Consider the following 23482-nt stretch of genomic DNA (forward strand, 5'->3'; position numbering starts at 1 on the left):
TTTTTCCTCTACTGACTCCAACATTCAGTGCTCCAACAGATTTTTACCTTTGCAGTGTCCCACTCTTGCAGCAGTAACAGGGGTACAGCACTAAATTGCGCTTTTTTTGTAAATGAACTGATAGTTCTGCCAGGTTCTGCTTGTATTTTGTGGTCTTGCTCACTGAGAATGCTGTAAAAAATTGATTTAAGTCCCAAAATGGAAAACATTATGTGAACCTAACTAAATATTATTTTTATTAAAATCTGTAAGACAATTCAATCTGAGTTTTGGAGAAGAATCCGAGTTCTTGTTCTGAGAAGCTCTCCAAAAACATGCTGAGCCCGTAATTCCCAAGAATTGATGAGCTTGAATCTCTTCTTTTTAATTCCCAGGGTTTGAATCTGCTTCCTTTTAATTCCCACTTTCAGTCCCAGGATGGTTCTCCCTTGCTGCAAGATTTTGCTCGGGGAAATCCAAACTCCTACCTATGGAAATAGGTGCCAGAAACACTCAACAGATTTTTGTCTTTGTTTTTAAAGAACCTGTTTTCTAGTTGCTTATTATTCTTATGTTTATTACTTCCTTTTATTTGCCTATAGGAAGATGTAAAAAGAGGATACAAGGACCAAAAAGGCATAAAATAAAACCTTTTCAAGCCTGGGGGAAAAAAAATGCAGAACTGAGTTTTAAGTTCTTTATTCCAAGAGAATAAAGGCATTACCAATACTAATGAAGTGAGTGAAATGCAAAAGGAGGAATTGCAGGATTTCACTCATGTAACAGAGGTGGACACAAGGATGCAACCATCTGTAGCAAACTCCCACATTTATTCCAATCTATTTTATTTGGGAAATTCCTGGCAGGTCCATCCAGCCCATGCTCCACAGCAAGGTCCTCTATCCAAACATCGTCTCTACAGCTGAAACTTAGAATTTGCTGAATTTCAGCTCCGAAAATTTCCCTGGCCAATTGTCATTACGTGGCTGTGCCCACACTTAGCTGGTGGCTTTTCCTCCCAGGCTTCCTCCCCATTTTGGGGTCAGTTTCTGCCATATGGGTGTGACTGTAAATCCAAAATATAAGGCAGCTCTGGCAAATTTATATTCCTGATACAAAGGCATAAAGGACCTGCAGAGGTGATGCCTGTTTTTCAGAAGACGTATTTTTGTTTCGTATTCTAGAGCTGGGGGGGAAAAAAAAAAAAAAGACAAAAAAAGAGAGAAATATCTCAATAAAACTCATTAAAAGCTTCAGGCTGGAAGGCATCTCTGGATGCCATCTAGTCCCACCTCGGGCTCGAAGCAGAGCTAAGATCAAAGCTAGATCCCGGTGCTCAGAGCTTGTGCAGTCAAGTCTCCCTGGAGACCTATTCCAGCCACACCAGCCAATTTTTTCTCTCTAATAACTCGGAATTTTCCTTGGTTCGACAAGTGCTCTTTTCCTCCCCACTTTTTGTTGTGCACCTCTCAGAATTTGCCTCCCTTTCCTCCCCTAGGTCAGACCCCCACCAAACCCCCTGGAGCTCTGTTTTCCCTGGCACGCTCTAATGCTTTACCCTCAGCCCCGGGGCGGTTTAGAGGCTCCTGCGGCAGCCTGAGGTCGGGACACGGCACAGGGCTCCAGGTGCTGCGGGCCACGGTCCCACCTGAGCCGGCGGCTGTGGCTGCGCTGGCCTGGCCAGAGGCGAGCAGAGGCATGCTGCCGAGAGCGTGCGGGCACCGCCGCACCCCACCGGGACCGGGACCAGGACCAGGACCAGGACCAGGATCAGGATCAGGATCAGGATTAGAATCGGGACCGCGGCCGCCTCAGGCCTGCCCACCCACCGCGGCTCGCGGCGTCATCAGGCGGCGCCGGCCGCCTCCGCCACATGCGCGCTGTGGGTGCCGTCGCAGGTGGGAGCCGGCCGGCGATGCGGGAAGTGCGGAGCGAGCGGCGCAGCGGTGATGGGGGAGCGGGGACGGAGCGCTGCGGGTCCTGTCGGCCGCGGGGCACCGGCGCTGCCACGGCCACGGCCACCGGCACTGCCCCCCGCGGGGTCCCGGCACCGGCACAGCACCGGCGCCGTCCCCGCGCTGCCCCTTGCAGGCTCCCGCGGTCGGTGTGTCCGGGCCTCAGCCGGTTCTCCGGGCGGCAGCGGGGGCTGCAGTCACGCACAGGCCGGCGGTGGCTGCTCCGTGCCCAGCGGCCGGGGCCCTGTCGGTGCCGTGTCGGTCTCGGGGCCGTGTCCGTGTCCGTGTCGCTGTGCGAGGCCGTGTCGGTCCCGGTGCCGGTGTCGCTGTGCGGGGCTGTGTCGGTCCCGGTGCCGTGTCCGTCCCGGTGCCGGTGTCGCTACGTGGTCCCGGTGCCGTGTCCGTGTTCGGGTCCGGTCCTGTGTCGGTGCCGTGTCGGTCCCGGTGCCGGTGTCGCTGTGCGGGGCTGTGTCGGTCCCGGTGCCGTGTCCGTCCCGGTGCCGGTGTCGCTACGCGGTCCCGGTGCCGTGTCCGTGTTCGGGTCCGGTCCTGTGTCGGTGCCGTGTCGGTCCCGGTGCCGTGCCCACGCTGTAGCCTTACCGCGTTTATCTGCTGTTGCAGGGTTCTGTTCAGCAGTGATCAGCAGCTGGAACCATGGCCGCTGCCAGCGGGGATCCCGGGGATCCCGGGCTCTCCAAGCTGCAGTTTGCTCCCTTCAGCAGTGCCTTGGATGCGGGGTTCTGGCACGAACTGACCCAGAAGAAACTCAATGAGTACCGACTGGATGAGACCCCCAAGGTTATCAAGGGCTACTACTACAATGGTGGGTAGAGGCTGAGCAGGTTTTGGTAGTTCAGGGTTCTCCTGATGCTCCTCTAAATATGCAACGTTTCTCATGGTTTGCTGAGACATTAGAAAACGTGACTGTGAATTTTGAATGTTTCACTGGGTAACTTAGGTCAACAAAAACGAGGGGAGATAACCTGCACATGTCAGTTTCAAAGGAGCTTTGTTGCTGCTTTTTGTCCAGGTGATCCTTTGGGTTTGCCAGCTCGCTTGACACTGGAGTTTAGTGCCTTTGATATGTGAGTACATGCTGTGGTTTACCTTCCTTTGCATAAGATTGATGTATTAGTTAGACAAACTCTGCATGAAAATAAAGACACATTTTCATGAACTTTATAACAGTGGAGAGGCTCCTTTGAGTCCCCAACATGAACTCCTTGTGTCTGAAGTAGTGTATTCATCTGAGGGCTGAATTTAAAATATTCTTAATTCTTAAATTCACTCACTAGCTGCATGTATGTTTATATAAAACACAATTTTTTCCTATTTCCGTAGCTTTTTACATTAGGGAGGCTTTTTTAGTCATCTGACTCCTTCCCTTATAGCTTTAATTAGGATTTCAAATAGTTTTTGCAGTTCCTGGTTGGTACACTGTAATCTCTACCCAAGTATTTAACTGTTATGACTGGAAAAATACCATTTTTTGAGAACAGTGTTACAGGGGGCAATGAAATCAATCAGGTCTGTAAATTAAGGGAATATTGTAGGGTTTCTACCTAATTTATCTCAAAAATAAAACACTGTTTGCTAACAGCAGCTTCTCCAGCTGATGATGTTACAAACTATAGAAGCTGCTCAATCTTCTGTCTGGTTTAGGTTTTCTTTGGGATGTGTTCTAAACATCGAATTTTAACTAAATCTTTATGTGAGTACAACACTGACATCTAAGTTCAGCCTAAGTTAGTTTTTCTCAGGGAAAATCCCATTTGTCATGGGTAGCTTATATTTGAACAGCATTTAAAATCTTCAGTCAGTGATTTAGTGTCACCTTGCTTAGAGAAAATACCTGATCTGTTTTTGAAGTAGTGATGGAGATGTGTGTTGGCACTGGTTATTATTCTATCAATCCCTGTTCATAAAGATGTTTTCATTAGAGATGAATTTTGTTAATTTTGTTGCTGTGCCTCATCATTTGATAATTCCAGGGCAAGGTTACACCACAAGGTAGATACTGCTGCTGATGATTCTGTTAAAGGTGTTGGTATCCAATTCTCAAGAGTTTTCCTTCTTTTTTTTCAGGAATGCTTCAATACCAGCACGCTGCTGTCCTGCTTTTGGAACGTTGTATAACACCAACACTTTTGAGACTTTCAAATCTTGTGATAAGAAATCACTTCTGGACAAAGAAGCAAATGAGGTAAGATTTAAAATCAAATCACAGAGTGTTTCCTAAATCCTTTCTACCAGTTGAAGTGCTTTACTCTGCCCCAAATATTGGAGATACTCCAGTCCTGAGTAACCTCAGGATTCAGCTTATTTTGGAAAGAAGAGTTTGGTGTTTGCTTGTTGCTGTTCCCTACAAGAGTAGTACGTAATATAACCAATAATAACTAATTATGCTTGGAGAGCTCCATCACATTTTAAGCTAAACAATGCTCTTGGAGCTGCCAGGGACTTGAATTCTGTAGAGTGCATCTTTAGAATTTGTCTTGACACCCAGAAACCAGCAGGGCCTGGTTTAAACTTCAGATTACTGCAGTATATCTGTGTGACAGAGAGATGGGGAAGCTCCACAGCAGCAAGAAGGCTGAGATGAAGCAAGACAAAGGTGGGTCAGAGGGGCTGTCTGCCTGCTCTGTAACCAGGTAATTTAATGTCATGGCCTGGGGAGAGGTGAAAGTCAAATTTAAGATGCTTTACTTTGACCAGGCCTTGATTGCTTTAATTGATTGCCTTGGGTAACAAAGTTTTGATGTATATCTTCACTCAAAACTGGGAATTTTTGGCATTCCTGTGGCCTCGTGATTCCCTGTGTCTGACCTTTACAATTCTTTTAATGCAGGCAGTAGTCTGGGTAAATTCAGTTAGAAAAGATGGCAGTGAATGTTTTTTTTCCATGCTCTAAAGGTAGCTAGAAGAATTAAAGATTTTTGCAGCTGTTCTGATGTTCTCTTGGTGTTTCTCTGCCCTTTCTCTTCCTTCTTGTCCCCACAATCCCTGGCAGATCTGGGAATCAATCAAATCTGGAGCTGCTCTGGAGAACCCAATGCTCTTGAACAGGTTCCTGCTGCTGACGTTTGCAGTGAGTAGAGAGAATTTGTGTCTCCTGCTTCGAGCTTTGTAGTGGAATGGTGAAGAAGTGCTTTCTTTTTAGGAGAAATGCTGTATTAATATATTTTGGTGTTATTTTCTACCCATGTATAAGATTGCCTGATGGCCTTACAGATATCAGTAAAAGCAGAGCAGCTGTTTCATGTTTAACAAATTGAAAGTTTTACTAAATGTTCCAGCTAACGAAAACTGAAGGATTGTACACACACTGTCTGTTTAAATCTTAAATCAGGACATATACAGAGAAGGGAAGTCTTTTAGTATTTTTATGATCTTCTAAAATCATTGTGAGGTAAAGATTCCTGTGGTTCCTATGGTTAGGATCATAAACCATTAATTCTAATTAGCATTGTATCATTTACTTTGATATATCTCTTTATTTTCTAATTTTACAACTTTTTTTTTTCCCTAGGATTTAAAAAAGTATCATTTCTATTACTGGTTTTGCTACCCTGCCCTCTGCTTCCCTGATGGAATTCACGTAACTGAGAAACCTGTGTGTCTTGGGGATAGGTTCTCACTAAATCAGGTATCCAAAACACTAAATATTGTGAAGTCTGTAATGCTAACAACTTTTGTGAGCTGTAAAACTCAATATTTTGTGTTACCACACACTGAATTAACTTGAGACTCTTAATTTCTTATGAAATCTTCACTTTTTTTCGTTTCCATGTGGGTTTTTTGTTTACCTTTTGTTCCATGATTGTTTAAATTGTCTCAGTTAAATGCAGATATGGCAAACAATTCTCGAAGAGGTGGTTATGTTAAGCTATATATTATATCTTTATTTTTGATATGTATTAAGCTATACATAAAAATTAAAATGGGTGAATATATAGGTATGGTTTTGAAGCTCATTTAAAAGAAACCTTTATGAAGGAGCAGCCCCTGAGTGAACCTGCTCATTAAAATTACAAAATTATTGATAAAATGCATGATTGGACAAGAAAAAGAAGTTAATTTTTTTTTTTTTAGGAGAAAAGTTAAACAATTTTTAGTTTCTTTCATATTACACTGCAGAATTGTTCCAACTGTTGGTTCAGCTTCTTTCCACTTTCAGATTCAAGCCCTGCAGAAAGCATACGATGACCTCTGCCAGCAGGAGGGGGTGACAGCCCTGCCTTATTTCTTAATCAAGTACCATGACAATTCTGTCGTGATATCCCTGCTAAAAAAGTGGGATGGCTTCTTTCAAGACCAAGGAGGAAAGGTAATGAGAATTTTATACAACTTTATTTAATTACAGGTTTAATTTGCAAATGGTTTGAAGCTCTAATACTGAGCTGGGCACAGCAGTCGTGTCTTGAGGTTGGCTGTAAAGTGATTTTTATGCTTTTTTCCCTTTGCTTTCTTGGCTTGCTGGCCTGTGGATACAAAAATGCTGCTAGCAAGGATTTTCTTGCTATTTTCTAAGCCTGTGTGAGAGACTTTTCTCTCTCACAGAAGAGGCAGCAGAGTTCTGTAAACAACCAAACACCTGCAACCTTGAAAAGTTTTGTTTATAGTACAGTAGAAAAATATTTTGACAATGGATGTTTTAGGATTTTGGCCAATCACCCCCAAGGGGTGGCTGATCCTTTGTCCAATTAGATTATGGAGAAAAAAGTCTATAAAGAGTTTGTAAAATAATTAAATCAGTCCATCTTGCTGCACAATTCCTGCCTGCTGGATCTTCTCTCCTCCTCCTCCCTACGGCTGCGGGATACGGTGATATACCCTAGGGCATTTTAATACTGGCCTGTACCCTTTCACTTCTTGATCATCTCAAAATCAATACAGAGTTTTGGTTTGGGAGAAAGGCTTCAGCTGATGGGCTTCCCTCATAATTGTGTTTTTAAGGTAATGAGGGTGCATTTACTGCAGTGAACAACCAGTGTCCCTAAAGAAGCCAAACTGAATAAATCTCAGGGCTGTGGCAAGAAGAGTAAAATCTGGTGTGACCATATAAATATTTATAAATATGCACAATGTGTGTGTAGGCCTTCCCTGTCCCGAATTTTTATTTAAAAATGCCAGATAACATTTGCTGTGAACTGAACAGTGGATGGATGGCTTCTCATGTGGAACAATTTTATTTGCAGGTGACAGTTGGAGTTTATGATCCATGTAATTTATCCCAGTACCCAGGATGGCCACTGAGAAATTTCCTGATCCTGGCAGCCCAGAAATGGTATCTGTTTAATTCTTTCCCACAAAAATGGTTTACTGGTTGGTGTCAAATGAGATATTTTTCTCCTCATGGCATTTCACTCATATCATACTCCTAAGATTTTGCTTTTTGCCTTGGCATTACCCACTTTGAGCGATTCTGATTTTGTGCATTATTCTGTTTTTTCACTTCTGTCAGTCACAAATTCCTATTAATCCTAATCCTCACATGGATGCATGTACCTGGAAATGCCTGCTTCACCCCCTGCCAATACCCTCCAGATGTTTCAAATCTTGTTTAAAATATTCTGTGAACTTATATAATTAATTAGTGTCAGGTAATAGCAGAGTTACATTTTAAAAATCAGATTTTCTTTGGTTTTCTCCTGGTACCATCTAGAATTTTTTCGTGGGGTAGAGGATGGGAAGACAGGACACAGTTTTACACTCTGGTTTTTGGAAAAAAAAATATTAAAAGTAACAAAGAAATTGGGGTTGCTGTAACAAAACTGTAATTAGGTTGCACTTGCATAGTTTTGAGTGTTACATTTTATTCCAGAGCCCTCAGGAAGGGGAAGTGCTGGGTTGGGTGAGCTGGTTGGGCTGTACAAGGAGCTGTAAAGGCCCAGAGAGTCCTGGCATTCAGAGGGGTTTAGGCACTAAACTTCTCATTTTTGGGGGGTTTGAATCATAGGGAGTAAAATTATATTTATTGAGAGCTCAGAGGATCTTGGTGCCACAGCAAAGTCCAGCTGATGTGTGCTGTGGTGCTTTTCTGCCTTTTGTTCCTCTAAACCTGCAGTTTGTCCACTGCTGGATAAATGCAAGGACAGGCTGGCAGGGGCATTGCTTTGGAGCTGTTTCACACCAAACCAGTCATTTTCTTATACTCAAGGAATTGTTTCTCTCTCTGTGCCTGGTACAGACAACAGTGTTCAGTACCAAGACAAAAAGCCTCATTCAGAACCTGCAAAGGACTAACCCATGTGAAATGGTGTTTAAAAGAAATCCCTTTTCTGTTAAAGAAGTTGGATGTCTGTCTCTATTTATCTTTTTTTTTTTTTTTTATGGCAGGGGCAATGTTCTTCAGAGGATTGAAGTGCTCTGCTTCAGAGACAGGACCATGCAAGGGGTGAGAGACATCACACACAGCATCATCTTTGAAATCAAACTGCCAGAGAGACCCCTGGGCCCAGGTAAGCCATTAAAAACATTATTTCCCTTTTTTTATCTCCCTCCTTAATCACTGCAGACATGGAAAAATGAATTACTACTACAAGATCTTTGCTTATGCTGAGTTATTTCAAATGGATTTTAAGTTGTTTGAATTTCTGTTAAATGTCTTTAAAGGAAATGATTGTTCCTTCTTCAAGAAAGAAAGAAGAGAGAATATTCTCTCTTAATTTTTTCCTCCTGTAATTGTGCTTCTAATTTAAAAACAAGTCCTGCTGGTGTCATATAAAATACAATAAAACAGCAATCAGTCTCATTTTTTCTTGTTAAATTTGCATACAGTCCCTCAGGTAGGAAAAAGGTGATAGTGAATTTATGTGATGCAACATTTCTGGATAATTTCTAAAAAGGTTAAAAACCTGCCCCAGTGGAACTGTTCCTTCAATCCTATAGTGACACATCCAGGTGTATTTTAAAGCAATGGACTTGAAATGTTAGAACATAATCTCAGAATTAATGTTTGGGTACAGGACAGTATCACAAAATTTCTCTACCTCGTGCAAAAAGTTCTGAATGCTTCACATGTCATTGTTGCAGATTGTTTAATTACATATAATTAAGATATATAATTCTCCACTGAATCTAGAGATGGGGTCTAGGGAACGTGAAATGATGACTGAACTTGGCAAAATTTACTGAATTCTGAATTAAGAATTTGCTGAGCTTGACATTAACGATCTGATGGGGAATGATGCCATCTCTGTGCTGGGTGTGAAGCTGAACAGGCAAAAGCAGCACAGGGGACACCTGGGAGCAAGGAAATTCTCCAGGAGCTTTCAGCTGATGTAAACAGCACCATTTGTGTAGCAGGTTATAGTAGGTTGTTCAAATACAGGTTATTTACTGGCAGGTTTAAAATAAGGGTTTTTTTCCTACAGGGTTAAATCCAATAAAATTTCTTTCTTCTGTCCTGTGATATTAAGGTTTTCATTCTTTCTTTCCTTTTTTCTTGCTTTTTTTTTTTTTTTTGTTTGTTTCAAATATTTCAAACAGATTGTCCAAAAGCTGTGGGATGGGAGAAAAACCAAAAGGGAGGCATGGGGCCAAGGATGGTGAATCTCAGTGAATGCATGGATCCAAAAAGGTTTGCTTCTTACCTTTTAAATTCCCATACTTTTCATTACTTGGGTTTAATCCATACCAAGCTGAAATGTGAAATAGGTAAGAACAGACAGTAACACATACTCTGCCTGTTGTTTGGACATTCCTTTTGGAGGTGAGGACCTTTACAGAGCAGTGCACTGCCTGCAGCAGAAATCTTGGCAATTTTGGACTCCAGCTTCAAACTCTGAATGCATTTCATTTAAAACTGAGTGAAACGTAGGTCAGAGTGTTACAGGCCTGTGGTCATTTCATTGAATTCTGTAACCTGCAGGTTGGTAATGAAAATCAGCAGGGGGGAAAGTTCAGCCTTTGGGGTTTGTCAGATTGTGACAGGAAAGGGCTCAGGAAATGTGACCTTAATGGAAATGTGACCTTAATAATTGTTATCATTCTGCACATAATGTTTGGGCCATGGATTGAAAAGAGTGGGGTTACAGAGTGACTGCATCTGTGTCCTTGCCTTGGAAAAACTTGTTGGTCTCATGGTTCAGGTTCACATTTTGCCCATCAAGCAAAGCCATTTTTGTTAAGCATTTGTGGAAATTCTCAATGTCTTCCTAGACATTCAATAAAGTTTACCTCAGGGTTCTTAATTCTTTAGGTAACTTGACCTTCTTTACTTGTATAAATGATATAAGTGCTTCCCACAGAGGTGTTGGTAAAAAGCCAGCCCTGACAACTGCTATTTCAACCCCTGTTGGACAAATAATTTACTGGATGCTGAAAAAGTTTTGTTTATCATGTGTAAGGGAATGAAACTTGCAGGAATCTGAGAGCTGTGGTGGCCTGGCTTGATGGGAGTTTTAACACCCTGTGTTCTGATGAATACAAAAATCTGCCCCTTGCTTGAACACAGATTTCCTTCCTCATTTTCTTTCTCAAGCTTCCACAAAGAACTGCCCACGTGCTTTAGGGCACAAGTGGAACGTTTCATGTTAAGGGCAGGTGTAACTGGGTACAGGAGACCAGTTAGTTTAAAAAAGAAACAAAAATTTATGGACAAATTACCTGTCTTGGCACTCAGCTTAACAGGAATCTTGGCTGAGACACCATTTTTATTTTCATGCTTGCATTAATTTTGTTACTAAAATTTTAGTTTTGGATTGTTACTTCTTCAGAAGCCCTTGTATGTTTTTCATATTGCCTGTGTGTTAAACTGCTGAATTCTTTCTCTCCTTTAAAAAAAAATATAAAAATTAACTCCTTCAGCTGGACTGCCAGTAATTGCTTTGTTGCAGAAGCACAGGAGGGTTCAGAAGTTGTTGTTGTTTATTGCATGGCACAGGTTAGCAGAATCATCCGTGGATCTGAATTTGAAGTTGATGTGCTGGAGGCTGGTGCCTACTCTGGATTTGGAAAAGATTGTGTCTGCCAAGTGTCTGCTGCTGGGAGCTGGGACACTGGGCTGTAGCGTTGCAAGGACCTTGATGGTAAATCCTTAATCTTACAAACAATCTCCTGTTTCTCATAAATTCTATATTTCTTCCCTTTTTTTGTCCAGCTGCCGTGACACATCAGAGAAAAATTGCATTCTCTGCATCAAAGTACATATAATGCACACTAGTTGGTGTTATGAATTGCAGGGAAGAGGTAGGAGCTGTAGCTGTTGGAAATAACTGAAGTTCTGTGAATATGAGATAGTAAGGGAACCTTGTTAGAGTGGTACTTTATTTTGAAGTTATATTAAAAAAGAAATTCTGGTACAAATTAACAAGCTGTAAAGACCAAATTCACAGTGAAGCCCTTGAAGTAAGTGTGCTGATAATTCCTTTCAGGGATGTTCACCATAGTCCACTGAATTCAGCAGGGTTTGAGGGATTTCTGCTAAATGCTATATTTGGACCAAACAAATTTTCTGTTCCCTGATTTCTGCTTTGAATAATTGCAAAAGCTTTTGCAGCTTGAAAAAGTGGACAAAACTCACTTCTCATTATTAAATTATCTTCTCCTCTAGGGCTGGGGGGTGAGGAAAATCACTTTTGTGGACAATGCAAAGATCTCTTACTCGAACCCCGTGCGGCAGCCGCTCTACGAGTTCGAGGACTGCCTGAGTGGGGGCAAGCCCAAGGCTCTGGCAGCAGCAGACAGGCTGCAGAAAATCTTCCCAGGAGTGGTAAGATCATTATTTCTATGTTACTATCACTGGGGAAATAAAAAAAAAGTGATTTTAAATTGCTATTCCAAATTCTGGTAATTAAACATTAGTGGGGAAAAACACGACGCAGGTGTTACGTTGGTTACTGAAATCTTTCATTTCAAATCTCTGTAGCTGGTAACTTTAGTGACGCAAATATTTGGAGTAATGAAATATAATTAAGGATCATCTAAGTCATCTGGTAGCTTATTGATAGCGAAGGAAAATTTTTTCCTGTCTAAGGAACTTTGAGTAATGCCAGGTCAGACATACTAATTGTCTACTGTGGGAGGAGGTCTTGAGGGAAGTAATAAATGTATTATTCAGGTTTCCTGTTATGTTTTAGACCCAAAATTTGCAATCCTATCTAAAGTGATTTTCTACATTAGAAGATAATAGCTTAGTATTTAACCTCCAGCCAAGGGAACAACATATAGTCCCCTCTTTTTAATGTCATCCTTATATTTTATGAGATGGCAACTAAGTATTTTGTCTTGGATAATTTGGAGGCATTTTAAAACTTTTCTTAGATTCCTGAGATTTTGGAATTCTGTGGAATGAGCAAGACCTTCCTTTGGGGAAATATATGGACATTTACTCCTCCTTAAAATAATACCAGTGTGCCCTTTGAGCTTTTTTTGCCAGTGTTTGGCTGCCAAGGTGCACCTCAGCCACTCTGGCTGGTGACTGCTGTCTTTTTTTTGGGGATGGTCATTCAAATAAAATTGTTGAAGCTGCCAGACTTGTCTGTATTCCTACAGCTACAGTCCCTGGATTGAGCTTTTCTTCTGAATTCCAGTAGGATTTTAGTATTTTACAAGCCTCATTGACCATGTTTTTGTGCAGCTAACATCCAACTTATTTATTGTAATTTATTGAACAAAAATTGCCCTCCTGAGTCACCAGCAGTGTCAGCTGTGCTTATCTAATCAATCAGCACCTGTGCAGCACAGGCTTGATGAGTTATCTATGGACACATGACTCAGGTCCAGCATGGATTAAAGTTTTGTGTTCCTGCCACAACCTTTTGGAGGAGATAATGACACTGAAAGTAAAGCCTGCTCCAGAAATTTCCTGATGTCTGTGGTGATGGTATAGAGGGGAGTAAAGGTGTATCCTCTGGAATTGTTAATGCAGGTATTACCCATACTCATTTCTCCAGGCTGCTAAATGGGCCTGGTTCTTTTTATCCTCAGGGATATTTATCATATTCAGAATTATAGTCACCCTTCTGGTTAGTTGAGTCACCTGGATTTATGAGTTGTGCTGGTAACTGGTCCGTGTAAAAGCACATTCCACCAACCTTCCTTCCCTCTCTTCCCATGAAATTTTATGCTTGGTTCATCCAGCTTTTACATTTTGGCTTTTAGTTTGTTAGCTGCTTAGAGTGCAGTGACAAGCAGGGAGGCTTTGGCAAGGCTTGTGCCTCTGTAACATAAATGAGGGATCCATCCTTCCCTTCCAGCAGATGGCTGGCAGATTGTGCTCACACATTTCCAAAGGAGTGAATTAATTGTTTGCATTGTATCTGCATTGTGTATATGCTTATTTGGCTCAATATTTGCTCTCAGTATGTCTTGCCCAAATAAGGGGCTGGAAGAAGGAAATGTTTCTGCCACAGGAACAAACTCCTCCAGCATCTGCACAGTGCCAGCCTCCAGTTCTGCAGAAACAAGTCTCAGAAGTGCTTTTCTGCTGTCTAAAGTTCACACATGGCTGGGGGAATTACAGGGGAATCATCTGAAGCTGTTATTGTTCTCCTCGGGAACTGAAACTAAGGAGCAGAGTGTGTGATACTGCACACGTGTCTGACTGTGACTGAGTCAATGTTCAGCAGCAGAAATGCAGACTGCAGCCTGTTAAAATCCTCTGGGAAGGGGCTGGAAAGAGACTCCAGGACACAGGTTTTAGATAAGTTTAACAGATCATAATCATATGTAAATGTGGCTGCTTGGCTTTGTGGTGATGTTTGTAACCCCTGGGATTAGGAGCAGTTCCACTGTGTTCTTGTAGTGATTTGCGAAGCCTGGCAAAACTTTCTGAGTCTGTTCTGCATAAATACAGACTCAGAAACTTCAGCACAGTGCTTTAGTGCCCAGCCCTGCCACACAGAGAGAGGGAAAGGGCAGAGCTGCCATTCTGACAAAGAGGAATTGAGTTTGTACTGTGATTGGTGTTGAATTTTATACCAATTCAGTCACAAGGTTACCGTTTGAGTGCATGATTTTCTGCCTGCCTCCCTCCAGAGCTCAGAAGGTTATAACATGAGCATCCCCATGCCAGGCCACCCAGTGAACTTTTCTGAGGTGACAATGGCCCAGGCTCAGAAGGACGTGGTGAAGCTTGAGGAGCTCATTGATGCCCACGATGTTGTTTTCCTGCTGATGGACACTCGGGAGAGTCGGTGGCTGCCTGCTGTCATTGCAGCCAGCAAGAGGAAGGTACTGTATTATTCCATTTATTTCCTTTCCTTTCATTCTTCCCTTATTTTAAATACATTTCTGGCCCTGAACAATGGGCTTTTATTTTGTTATGAACTTTCCTTTGCCAGTGGAGAGAGCAGTGTGTTCCTTTAGCGAGGGCTTCGCTGAATTATAACTTCAGGTGTAAGGGTGTGGAACTTGATAACTTCACCAGCTCCTCCTTAATCGTCCTGTCCTTTCTGCAGCTTGCACCTGTGCTCTTCCAGCAACCTTTCAGCTGTTTAAAAACAGCACAGAAATGTCAAAAAGAGTAAGTTTGCAAAGCTGGATATTGACCTGGGAAGTGCCAGTGCCAGCCTACTCTTCCTGTTTATGATGGTTGGTAATTTTTAGCAATATATGCAGTTTTATTTGCATATTTTATATGAATCCTGTCTGGTTCAATCAGGATAGAGTGGCTTTATGATCTCCAAAACTTCCCTCTCATGTTTGCTTAGCCAGCAATGCCCCTCTACATTTTTCTTGCAGCATTCAAATCATTTTGAGGATAAATTTTGACATTTTTGGAGACATTTCTCTGTTGCTCAGTGGTGCAGTGTGTCTGCATCACAGTTGGTTGATTTGATAACATCACTTTGATAGGAGGAGATGGAATTCTCTGTCACTGGAAAAGCACAGCAGGGAAATCTCAAGATGTCCAAACAAATGCTCAGTATCTTATGTTGGTAATCACTCAGTGAGAGCTCTGCTCAAATGTGGTTTTGTGTGGCACCTGCAGATCTCAAGCACTGCACAGTTTGCTTCCCAAAGTCTCAAAAAGAAAATGAAGAACATGCTGAGTGATGGTTTGTGTGAGATGCACAAAGCCAGGTCCTACAGGTAGCAGTAAGAGTAGGTCTCCCCACTTCATCATCGAGTTGCCTTGATGATCTTTGCCATTCCTTCCCCCCAAACAAGCATCTCAGACAAACAAACCCCTCACATGTTAAATCCTCATGTCACATATTAAATCTCTGTTCTGCTGAGCACTGGAATTTGTAAAAATTTACTTGTTTTTTCTTTTTGTTAATTCATGCCAGAAGATACTTTTCCACTGTGTCTTTATCAAAACCCGATGATTTTTTTAATTAAGGGTCAATCAGCTAGAATGAAATAGTTACCAGCCAGTAAACTGAGAAGAGAGAAACAGTTGATTGCAGTGGGAATTGTTTAGCAATATTATTAATTTCTGCTAGTACCAGCTGTTACTCATATTTTGGAAGTGGAGCACCACATTCAGGTTTTACAGGTAGAGGCAGTGAGAAATGCAGTCTTTTAATTGCTGTAGCCCTGTGCAGATTCAGCAGCAGGGTTCCACTTCAGGACTGAGGAAAAATAAACTGCTACAAGGCTGAAAGAGAATATGCAGAAATTATTGGGAATACTGAGAATGATGATGAGACTCACAAGCTTGCTAATGAAGATGACTAATTCTTGAGAGAGCTTCCCTCAGAGTTGTTCTTTTAAACAATTCCTGGCTGTAAGAATGGAAAACGAGAAACTGCTGCACCAGAATTTCTATCTAAAGTATCTGCAGATGAAGCAGCACATCTTCCTTTATATTTTACTGGCTGCAGCCATTATTGTATTGATATTGTGCTTCAGATAACTCTGTGCACTTGCCACAAAGTGGAGAGCAAGGGGAAAATGAGGACAGAGTAATTGTGTAGTAATTGTGTAGCACAGCTGCTCCTGCTCCCCATGTGACTAAGCAGATGCAGATGAAGCCCGTAAGTAATCATTAATTGCTTTCCTTACTGAGCAGAAATTGTTTTGGATAACAGATGGCATTTCAGTGCTTGAAGTTGTTACTTTTTTGTCAGTGTAACAACTAGAGGGAGTCGTTCATTTCGATCAGATTTGCCTGAAAGGCACAGAAAAAGGCAAGGGGTTGTGACTTTCTGAAACAGACTTTTATTTTGCTTTTGTTTTTTTCTAAGTGCTTGACAACTGGCATTCTGCACCTTGCAGACACTCAGTTTATGGCTAAGATGGTAAATATGCAGTTAATGGGTTGTTCATCCATCTACAGTGTGTGGGTTTTTGGCATTTATAGCGAAAAGCCTCGAGGCTTTTTTTTGTTTTTCCCCCTCCCTTTTTGGCTCACTTAATATCTGTTGTTCTCTCTTTATTGTTCACAGTTGGTCATCAATGCTGCCTTGGGATTTGACACTTTTGTTGTTATGAGACACGGCCTAAAGAAACCAAAACAGCAAGAATCTGGTGATTCACGTTTCAGCAATGCCTCTGCTTCTTCTGATCTTCTGGGATCCTCACTCTTCTCAAATATCCCTGGCTATAAACTGGGCTGCTACTTCTGCAATGATGTTGTGGCACCAGGGGATGTGAGTAGAACCTTATGCAGATGGTGATTATAGCTCTCTTTTGTTGTGACTTGGATTTTTATTTGATTTTAATGGTGTTTCAGGGAGGGATCTGCTTTATGTTGACATACACAGGGGTGAAGAAATAGCTCATTTTTATTTGGAAGATGGCAGATATGAATTGCACAGCACTAGAGGTGTTTTGTACAGGGCAGCTGGTTACTTTGGAGTTATTTTTTCTTCCCTTCAGAACTGTCTGTGTTTGTAGTCCACCAGGGATCGGACACTGGACCAGCAGTGCACGGTCAGTCGGCCTGGATTGGCCATGGTGGCTGGAGCCCTGGCAGTGGAGTTAATGGTTTCTGTCCTCCAACATCCAGAAGGGTGAGCCATTACTGCTGTTCTGAGGTGTTCTCTGAGAAATAAGACAGATTTAATACAGTCTTTAGAGAGGAGGAGGAATTACACCTCAAGCAGGACAGTTCTGTAACGTTGTCTGTAAAATAATGTAGTGTGCAGTGCTTGAGGGAACTGATTCATCAAGTCTTGAGTTTTTCTTCTCTCTCTGAATTTAACCATAGAAAAGTATTGAGAATATCTCAAAAGAAGAAAATGTTGCTGTTAGTGGATCTTGGCTTTCCTTTGCTGAACGGTGTTTGGGTGAGATGAGGAGCTGTTGTAACGTGTGGCACATGAAGGGCTTCCAGATGAGCAAAGCTTATTTAAAGTTCAGCGTGTGTGATACAGAAATTACTCTGAAATTCTGCACCTTGGAAGTGAGGCTTGTTTTCTCTCTTTAAAACCCGTGAGAGAAAAAGTGACTTAGGAGTCGAAGATGAGTCTCAGACTGATTTATATATATTTATCATGCTGAATCTTGCTTCCTGTGAAACAGACTTTCCACATGGATTCCTTACTACATTCCAAGCTGTAGCAAAATTCCTGGAAGCTGACTGGAAATTCTGAGTGTGTTGTCTTGCTCTAATTTTCCCTGTTGGGTTTTTGGCAGTGGTTATGCTGTGGCCAGCAGCAGTGATGACAGAATGAATGAACCACCCACTTCTCTTGGACTTGTTCCTCACCAGGTACATTATTTCTGATAAATGCTTTTGTTTAAGAGCTGGGAACTGCTCATCGCAGATGTTGTCTCCTTAACAAAAATCAGATTCCATTCCCCAGAGGACTGACTCTCCATGCTTGTTAAAAAATAAATATAAATGATATTGACACATCACACAGGCCCAGGCAGTGTGTTCCTGGCATTGTGTTTGTGTTACTCATGGACACACAATTCCTGCTACCTGCTAAGGAGGAATTTGTTTGGAGCAGGAATGATGTGAATAAAGCAATTTCTGACTTCTCTGTTCTCCATCAGAGCTGACAGTATGAGGATCTTAAAGTTCACTTTTTAAATCTCTTCAGAGTTTGAAAACAATTCAAATAAGCCAACTCACAATTATTATATTTCTCCAAAATATTCCTGTAATTTTGGTACATTGCAGCACTTTTTTCTTCTACTCAACCCAAACTCTAGTTACAATGTTGATGATACAGTTTTTCAAAAATTCAGCTTAAAAACTTCAAAATTAAGGTATTATTGTTATTTGTATAGCAGAGTTACTTAAGTTCTATTCCTGGTGGCATCTTTTCATTGTAATAAACAGAATAAAAAGGATGGTCAGTACAAAGAGTTCATAATTGAAATGATCAAACCCTGCTGCAAAGTGCTTCCAGTGCTCCCTCTCTTAGCAGAAATAGTGGTCTGGAATTCTAAAATCACCTATCAATAATATCATATTAACATCATAACTGAGGAGTGCACAATAGCTAAATTTTCAGATTCTGGGTTATAGAGACAGGGAAAAAATGTGTTTAAGTGGTCACACCATGGCTTTTTGTTTTTCATGGCCCTTTGCACTCAGAGAAGGCTAACTGCAGATGGTGCTGTGCCTCTATTTGTGGTGAAATAGTGCTGCATTTAGGTAGTTGTGCCATTATTTGTGTATAGAAAAGCAGTAATGTTGTGCTTTGTAGAAATTTACTGCAGGTTTTACTGGGGGTGACTGTTAGAACATTATAGATATTCCTTTTGTTGAATGTATGTGTCCAGTTCATGTTGAGTTTTGGAAATGTTTAAAATAGCAATGTAATTTTTTTCTTTCATCTTCTAGATCCGAGGATTTTTATCCAGATTTGATAATGTTCTTCCAGTCAGCCTAGCATTTGATAAGTGCACAGCCTGTTCAGCCAAGGTAAGGCTGAGTTTGTCTGTGCTTTCTATTATTTTTATATTTCTAGGTCAGTTCTGGGGTACTTTTTGACATTTTCTCTGACTTCCTTAGGGCTTGGGATCTGTTCTCACTTCAGCTAACGTTCTTTTGCCTTCATACCCTTCTTTTTTACGTGTTTTCCAAATTCCTTTGGCATCACCTCTCAGCATGCTGCACTGTTTATCTTCACACAAATGCTGTCCTCAGCTGAAGAATCCAAGCAGAGATTGACCAAGACATTTCTGAAAAGTTTATCACAGAAATACTGTCCATATCTTTCAGCTTTGGAGAAAGGAATGAGATTGGTATTGTTTAAGAAATCCTTTCTGATGCCTGCTGAATAAATATCTCTTTATTTCTGGGGCTTAATGTCTTTACAAATAGGCAAAATTGTCTAAATTTATGATTTGTGATACAAAACAGACAAATAATGAACAATTGAGGGGGAAAACATTGCTTCTTACCGGTTCTTTATTGACCAGATTGTTCATTTTGCTGCTGGTGCTGCCAGTCCTGAGTCACCTCAGAGTTCCCAGCTGTTTCTTGGCTCTCTGGGGCAGCTCTTGCATTGTTTCCCTCTCCTGTGGCCTTGAAAAGTTCCCTCTGGCAAGTTTTTTCTGGCCGTGGAGTGCAACTTCCAGAAGTTTTCCCTGGGATATCTCAGTAGGGAGATGCAGAGGGTTTGACTCATGGTTTGAACTGCTTGGGAGTGCCATTAATTTAGTTCACTCTCCTGTACCTCGAGACTGACTGCCAGAAGTTCTTTCTGTTCCTTCCACTGTGCTCGTCCTCCTTTCAAACAGCCATCAAAAAATAATGGGGCACTGGCATCTTCTGGAGATCTCACACAGTATCTTCTCCTACAGTATTCCTTTTTTTCCTCTGGGCTGTCTGGGTACATTTGACAAGTTTTGAAGGATTCTTAATGTGCATTTTCTCTTCAAAAGCTGAAGCACTAAACTTGGATGTTTCTAAAAATAGCAGCAGTTTTATCTGCCCTCTCGAAGAGCTGAAAGCTCAGCAGTAGCTAAAACCTTGATGGTGGGTTATTTAAAGTGTTAGAATAAGGTTTTCTTTCTTTTTCTTTTTCTCTTTTCTTCTTCTTATCTCCACTTCAGGAAACACTGATATGTAAAAACAATAAAAATGTACATCCACGCAGATAAATTCAATGCAAGTATCAATTTTTCATTAGCAAATCATTTCCTCTTGGAGGTCATTTTAAGAGAGCCCCGTTTTACATAAACAGACTCGATGATTTAATAAAAACTGACTTGGATTTTAGCAGCTGTGCTATTCCCAGAGAGATCACTTTTCATGTGGTTTGGGTATTGAATTACTTGTGTGCTGAAAAGGTTGCTTCATTGGCTCACAGATTTCCTTACAGTAGAAACACAGCCTCTGTTTACTTTGCTAACTTTCTATTTATTAGCATAAGAATATGTCACCCTGCATTATGTGGAAATCTGATGCTGATACTTTGAAATGATAAATCCAATTACAATTTAATTGTACTCTGTCTGTTGGTTTGTTGTGTGAGGGTTTGTTTGGTTTTTAATAACGTAATTTAGCATCATTTCATCCTGCTCTATGTCAGATTTGCTGTAGATTCAGACTTTCAGCACATAAGTGGCTCTGCTGATAGAATTGAATTTGCTGGCGTTGTATTTATTGTGTTTTCCTATTGTCAGCGTTCTCCTTCTTGAGCTCTTGTCACTCTGTAACTCCTAAAGCATAAAACTAATGAATTAGGAATTTTAGAAGAATTCCAGTACATCCTGAAGCCATCCAGTCCAGCTGGAGGACTCAGGAGAAGCTGCTAATGATCTGCATGTTTGGAGATTTGAGTCCTTTTCATTTTGACTCAGTCATTCCTTCATTTCTCTGCTGTTGAAGCTGGAGAGGCCAGGCTTGCAAGCAGCCAACTTTTCTTTACCCAGAATTGTCCTGCCCAGGCCGTGTGCCAGAGAAGCTTCCCGCAGGCAATTGTTCAGGAATTTTGGGGTGGTCGCAGCAGGAAACCAATCTATTTTTATTCTGGCCAAATTTTCCTTTATGATTCCCCCTCTGTCTTATTCTGGTTGTGCAGAAGCTGTGCTGGAATGTCAAATATCCCTGTAAGAGCTCAGGGCACAGAGAGCAGGGAGAGCTCCTCTGGTGCCAGACTTGTTCTGGCATTGACAAGGGAGACTCCAGAGTTCTTTAGGATGGATATTTATTTGTAACAACTGCTTTACTTACAGGGGAAAATGTTTAGCTTATTACTGGCTGTGCTAACTAACCTGTTTACCCTGTGGAGAGCAAAATGAGGCTGTTTTCTCATTACGTTATGGTGAGAAGCATTGCAATTCCTTGGAAAAGTGGGTAGATCTGATCCTTGCAGAAAACTGGTTCAATCCTTGGATCATGAGTGTTAAAATATGGATGGATTTTAATGCAAAACTGCCAGTGTTTGTATTTTAATGAGGGCAGTGAAAATTTCCTTTTATTGCTCCCCTTTATTTCCTGTGCATCATGGTATGAACGAGGAGGCTCCACAGCTCCAGAGTTCAATGTTACAAAAGATAATTGCCACCAACCAGCCTGGGTATAGAGATGCCTCCTCTGTTTTTACACATAGCTCACATTCCCTCCAGAGTCAGGATTTAGCATCCATGTGCTGGAAAGCTGATTTGTTCTCCTTAAAGAGATTTCTCTCCTTCCCCTACAGCCGTCATTCTCACCTGTCATTATCCCCACTATGAAATTGATAAAAACCAGCATGAGCATCTCTGCTAATTTCCAAGTTCTTTCCCTACTTTCTGCTCAGTGTGCTGGGAACTTGAGCTGCTGAAGTGGCTTTTTAACCATGGAGTGAATGTCCAGTGTTTCTCAGTTCATTGTGTGTGACGAAGGGGCAGACGCTGGGATCAGGGATGGTACTGTTGGCATTACGTTACAATTTCTGTTTTCAGTCAGGATGTTCCCTTGCCCTTGCAGATGTTTTCCCTTTCTGCCATCCCAGGAATACATTAAACACTTCTGCTGTGACATTTACTGAGTGCTTGGGTTGCGTAAGTTATTTATGAGTGTTTCAGTTTTGAAATCCATCATCGTGTAGCCTCAACAATGCTCTCATTGTTCTCCTCTGCTGACTGCTGTGCGTGCATTTTTATGTGAAATCATTCTGATCACTTATGACAGCAACCTGCAAGGTTCTGTCACTTACTGATGTTTTTCAGTTGAGATAATTTTTTATTTCGATTCCAGGCCCTTCGGATTTGTCCTAACTGCACTAAGACATTCCTATTTGCTTTCTCCCAGTAGCAATGGATGATCTGTCAGGGACACTCCTTTGAATCTTTTTATATTATACATTTCTCATTTCAAGCATTGTGTGGATGTAGAAGTCATGGGGGGGGGGGAAAAGCCGTGGTCTTTCCTGTGCTAAAAAAAAAGAAAATCCTCCTGCAGAGCTTGCAGAAAGGATGAAGGAAATGGGGAGAAATGTTTGTCCTTCAGGAATGAACATTTCAAAAATTAAGAGGATGTTTTAAGAGTTCTTTCTGTAGCTGTGCTGTAACGTGAAGTCAGTGAAACTGAGTCCATTTAGAACTTTCCTTATTTCCCTAATTTACATATGTGAACATTTGACAAGTCTGCACAGTGCAGCCTCTGTCTTAGTACTGGCTAGATTTCATGGAGACTTGAAGAATGCATCATTAATACACCTGGGCATATTTGCAGCATTCTGAGTTAAACCTAGGACTTCTCTTACTCTTAAGGTGGCATAGAAATGAATTTTCCCGTTGTTGCATTTAACTTTAAAAATAGTGGGGTTTAAGGGAAAGAAGAAACCTGCCATTGTTTAAAACAGTGGAGTCATATTTCGGACAGGTTGTATTTCTGTTACATTTAAATGAAATTTTGTGTATCTAAAAGGGGGGTTTGTTTGGGTTTTTTTCCCCAATATTTCTTCTTCCAATTCAATTAAATTCTAACTACAGTTAGTACAAAGTAAAGGATTATCAATGAGGAAAAAGACAGCATCACTGCAGTTTTCTAGTATTGACATGTTCAATTATCTACCTGTGCCTAGAATATAATTTTTAATTATTTATATTAATGGCAACCATGTGCTCTCCTGTTGTCTCTCTGTGAAGCTGTTACACAATTCCTTTTCTGTCAGTTAAAACTGAACTAAAAAACTTTGCCTTGAAATACCTGCCTACAAGAACTGCAAAAACAAACTTGGAGAACACTAAGCTGGATTCAAACTCGGGAATATTCAATGTGGGGTTGCTGGGATGATGATGATGATGATGATGGTGTTCATCCCACCACTGCTGAGTGTAGGAACAATTCCAGCCCTCATTCTGTAGGATTCCATCTGGAACTCAAAAGCTCAGTTTTTTGTTTGGCTGGGTATGAGCAGTTTGTAGTCATTCTTTTTCACTTCCATGAGATTTTTGCATATTTGCAGCCTAGTGCTTTCTGTTCCCAAGTTTATTGTTCAGTTATTCCAAGGAATCAGTGCATATTCATGGAGACACAATATGCTTCTCTATTTTAATTATTATTGTTGTTGTTTCTCATATGTTTTTCTGCACCCTCATTGCAGACTTTGACAGGTGTCTGTCTACCCCGATGCTTATTTTTTTTAAACTTAACTGATCATCAGCCTTGCTTTTTGGAAAACTGATCTTTGTTTGCAAATATTTTTGAAGAGTTTAACTTAAAGTTTGACTTTTATTCAATTTGTCCACGTTTTTAAAGT

General features: G+C 41.3%; 1 protein-coding gene and 1 long non-coding RNA gene across 9 annotated transcripts in view; one reads left to right on the plus strand and one right to left on the minus strand.

Annotated features, from left to right (window-relative positions):
- Positions 1 to 662: 662 nt before the first annotated feature.
- LOC116449601 lies at positions 663 to 1808 on the minus strand. The gene is made up of 2 exons (XR_004242463.1): positions 1628 to 1808; positions 663 to 1165 (listed from the first exon to the last, which is right to left on the minus strand). It is a non-coding gene; the product is annotated as an uncharacterized LOC116449601 (long non-coding RNA).
- A 50-nt stretch (positions 1809 to 1858) lies between these two features.
- The window catches only part of ATG7 (autophagy related 7), a 76694-nt gene continuing 55070 nt past the window's right edge, over positions 1859 to 23482 (plus strand). For 4 of the 8 annotated variants that reach the window (XM_032121150.1, XM_032121144.1, XM_032121149.1 and 1 more), the window contains exons 1-16: positions 1932 to 2757; positions 2965 to 3019; positions 4020 to 4137; positions 4945 to 5022; positions 5464 to 5580; positions 6112 to 6261; positions 7133 to 7221; positions 8274 to 8395; positions 9426 to 9516; positions 10822 to 10966; positions 11491 to 11649; positions 13917 to 14111; positions 16274 to 16477; positions 16725 to 16840; positions 17466 to 17541; positions 18628 to 18708. In XM_032121150.1, the coding sequence (XP_031977041.1) occupies positions 2589 to 2757; positions 2965 to 3019; positions 4020 to 4137; positions 4945 to 5022; positions 5464 to 5580; positions 6112 to 6261; positions 7133 to 7221; positions 8274 to 8395; positions 9426 to 9516; positions 10822 to 10966; positions 11491 to 11649; positions 13917 to 14111; positions 16274 to 16477; positions 16725 to 16840; positions 17466 to 17541; positions 18628 to 18708 (1965 nt within the window). In that variant the 5' untranslated portion in view covers positions 1932 to 2588. The other 4 variants (XM_032121147.1, XM_032121145.1, XM_032121146.1 and 1 more) reach the window with 4 other exon arrangements.

Source organism: Corvus moneduloides, chromosome 11 (assembly GCF_009650955.1).
Source record: "Corvus moneduloides isolate bCorMon1 chromosome 11, bCorMon1.pri, whole genome shotgun sequence".
NCBI classification, from domain to species: domain Eukaryota; kingdom Metazoa; phylum Chordata; class Aves; order Passeriformes; family Corvidae; genus Corvus; species Corvus moneduloides.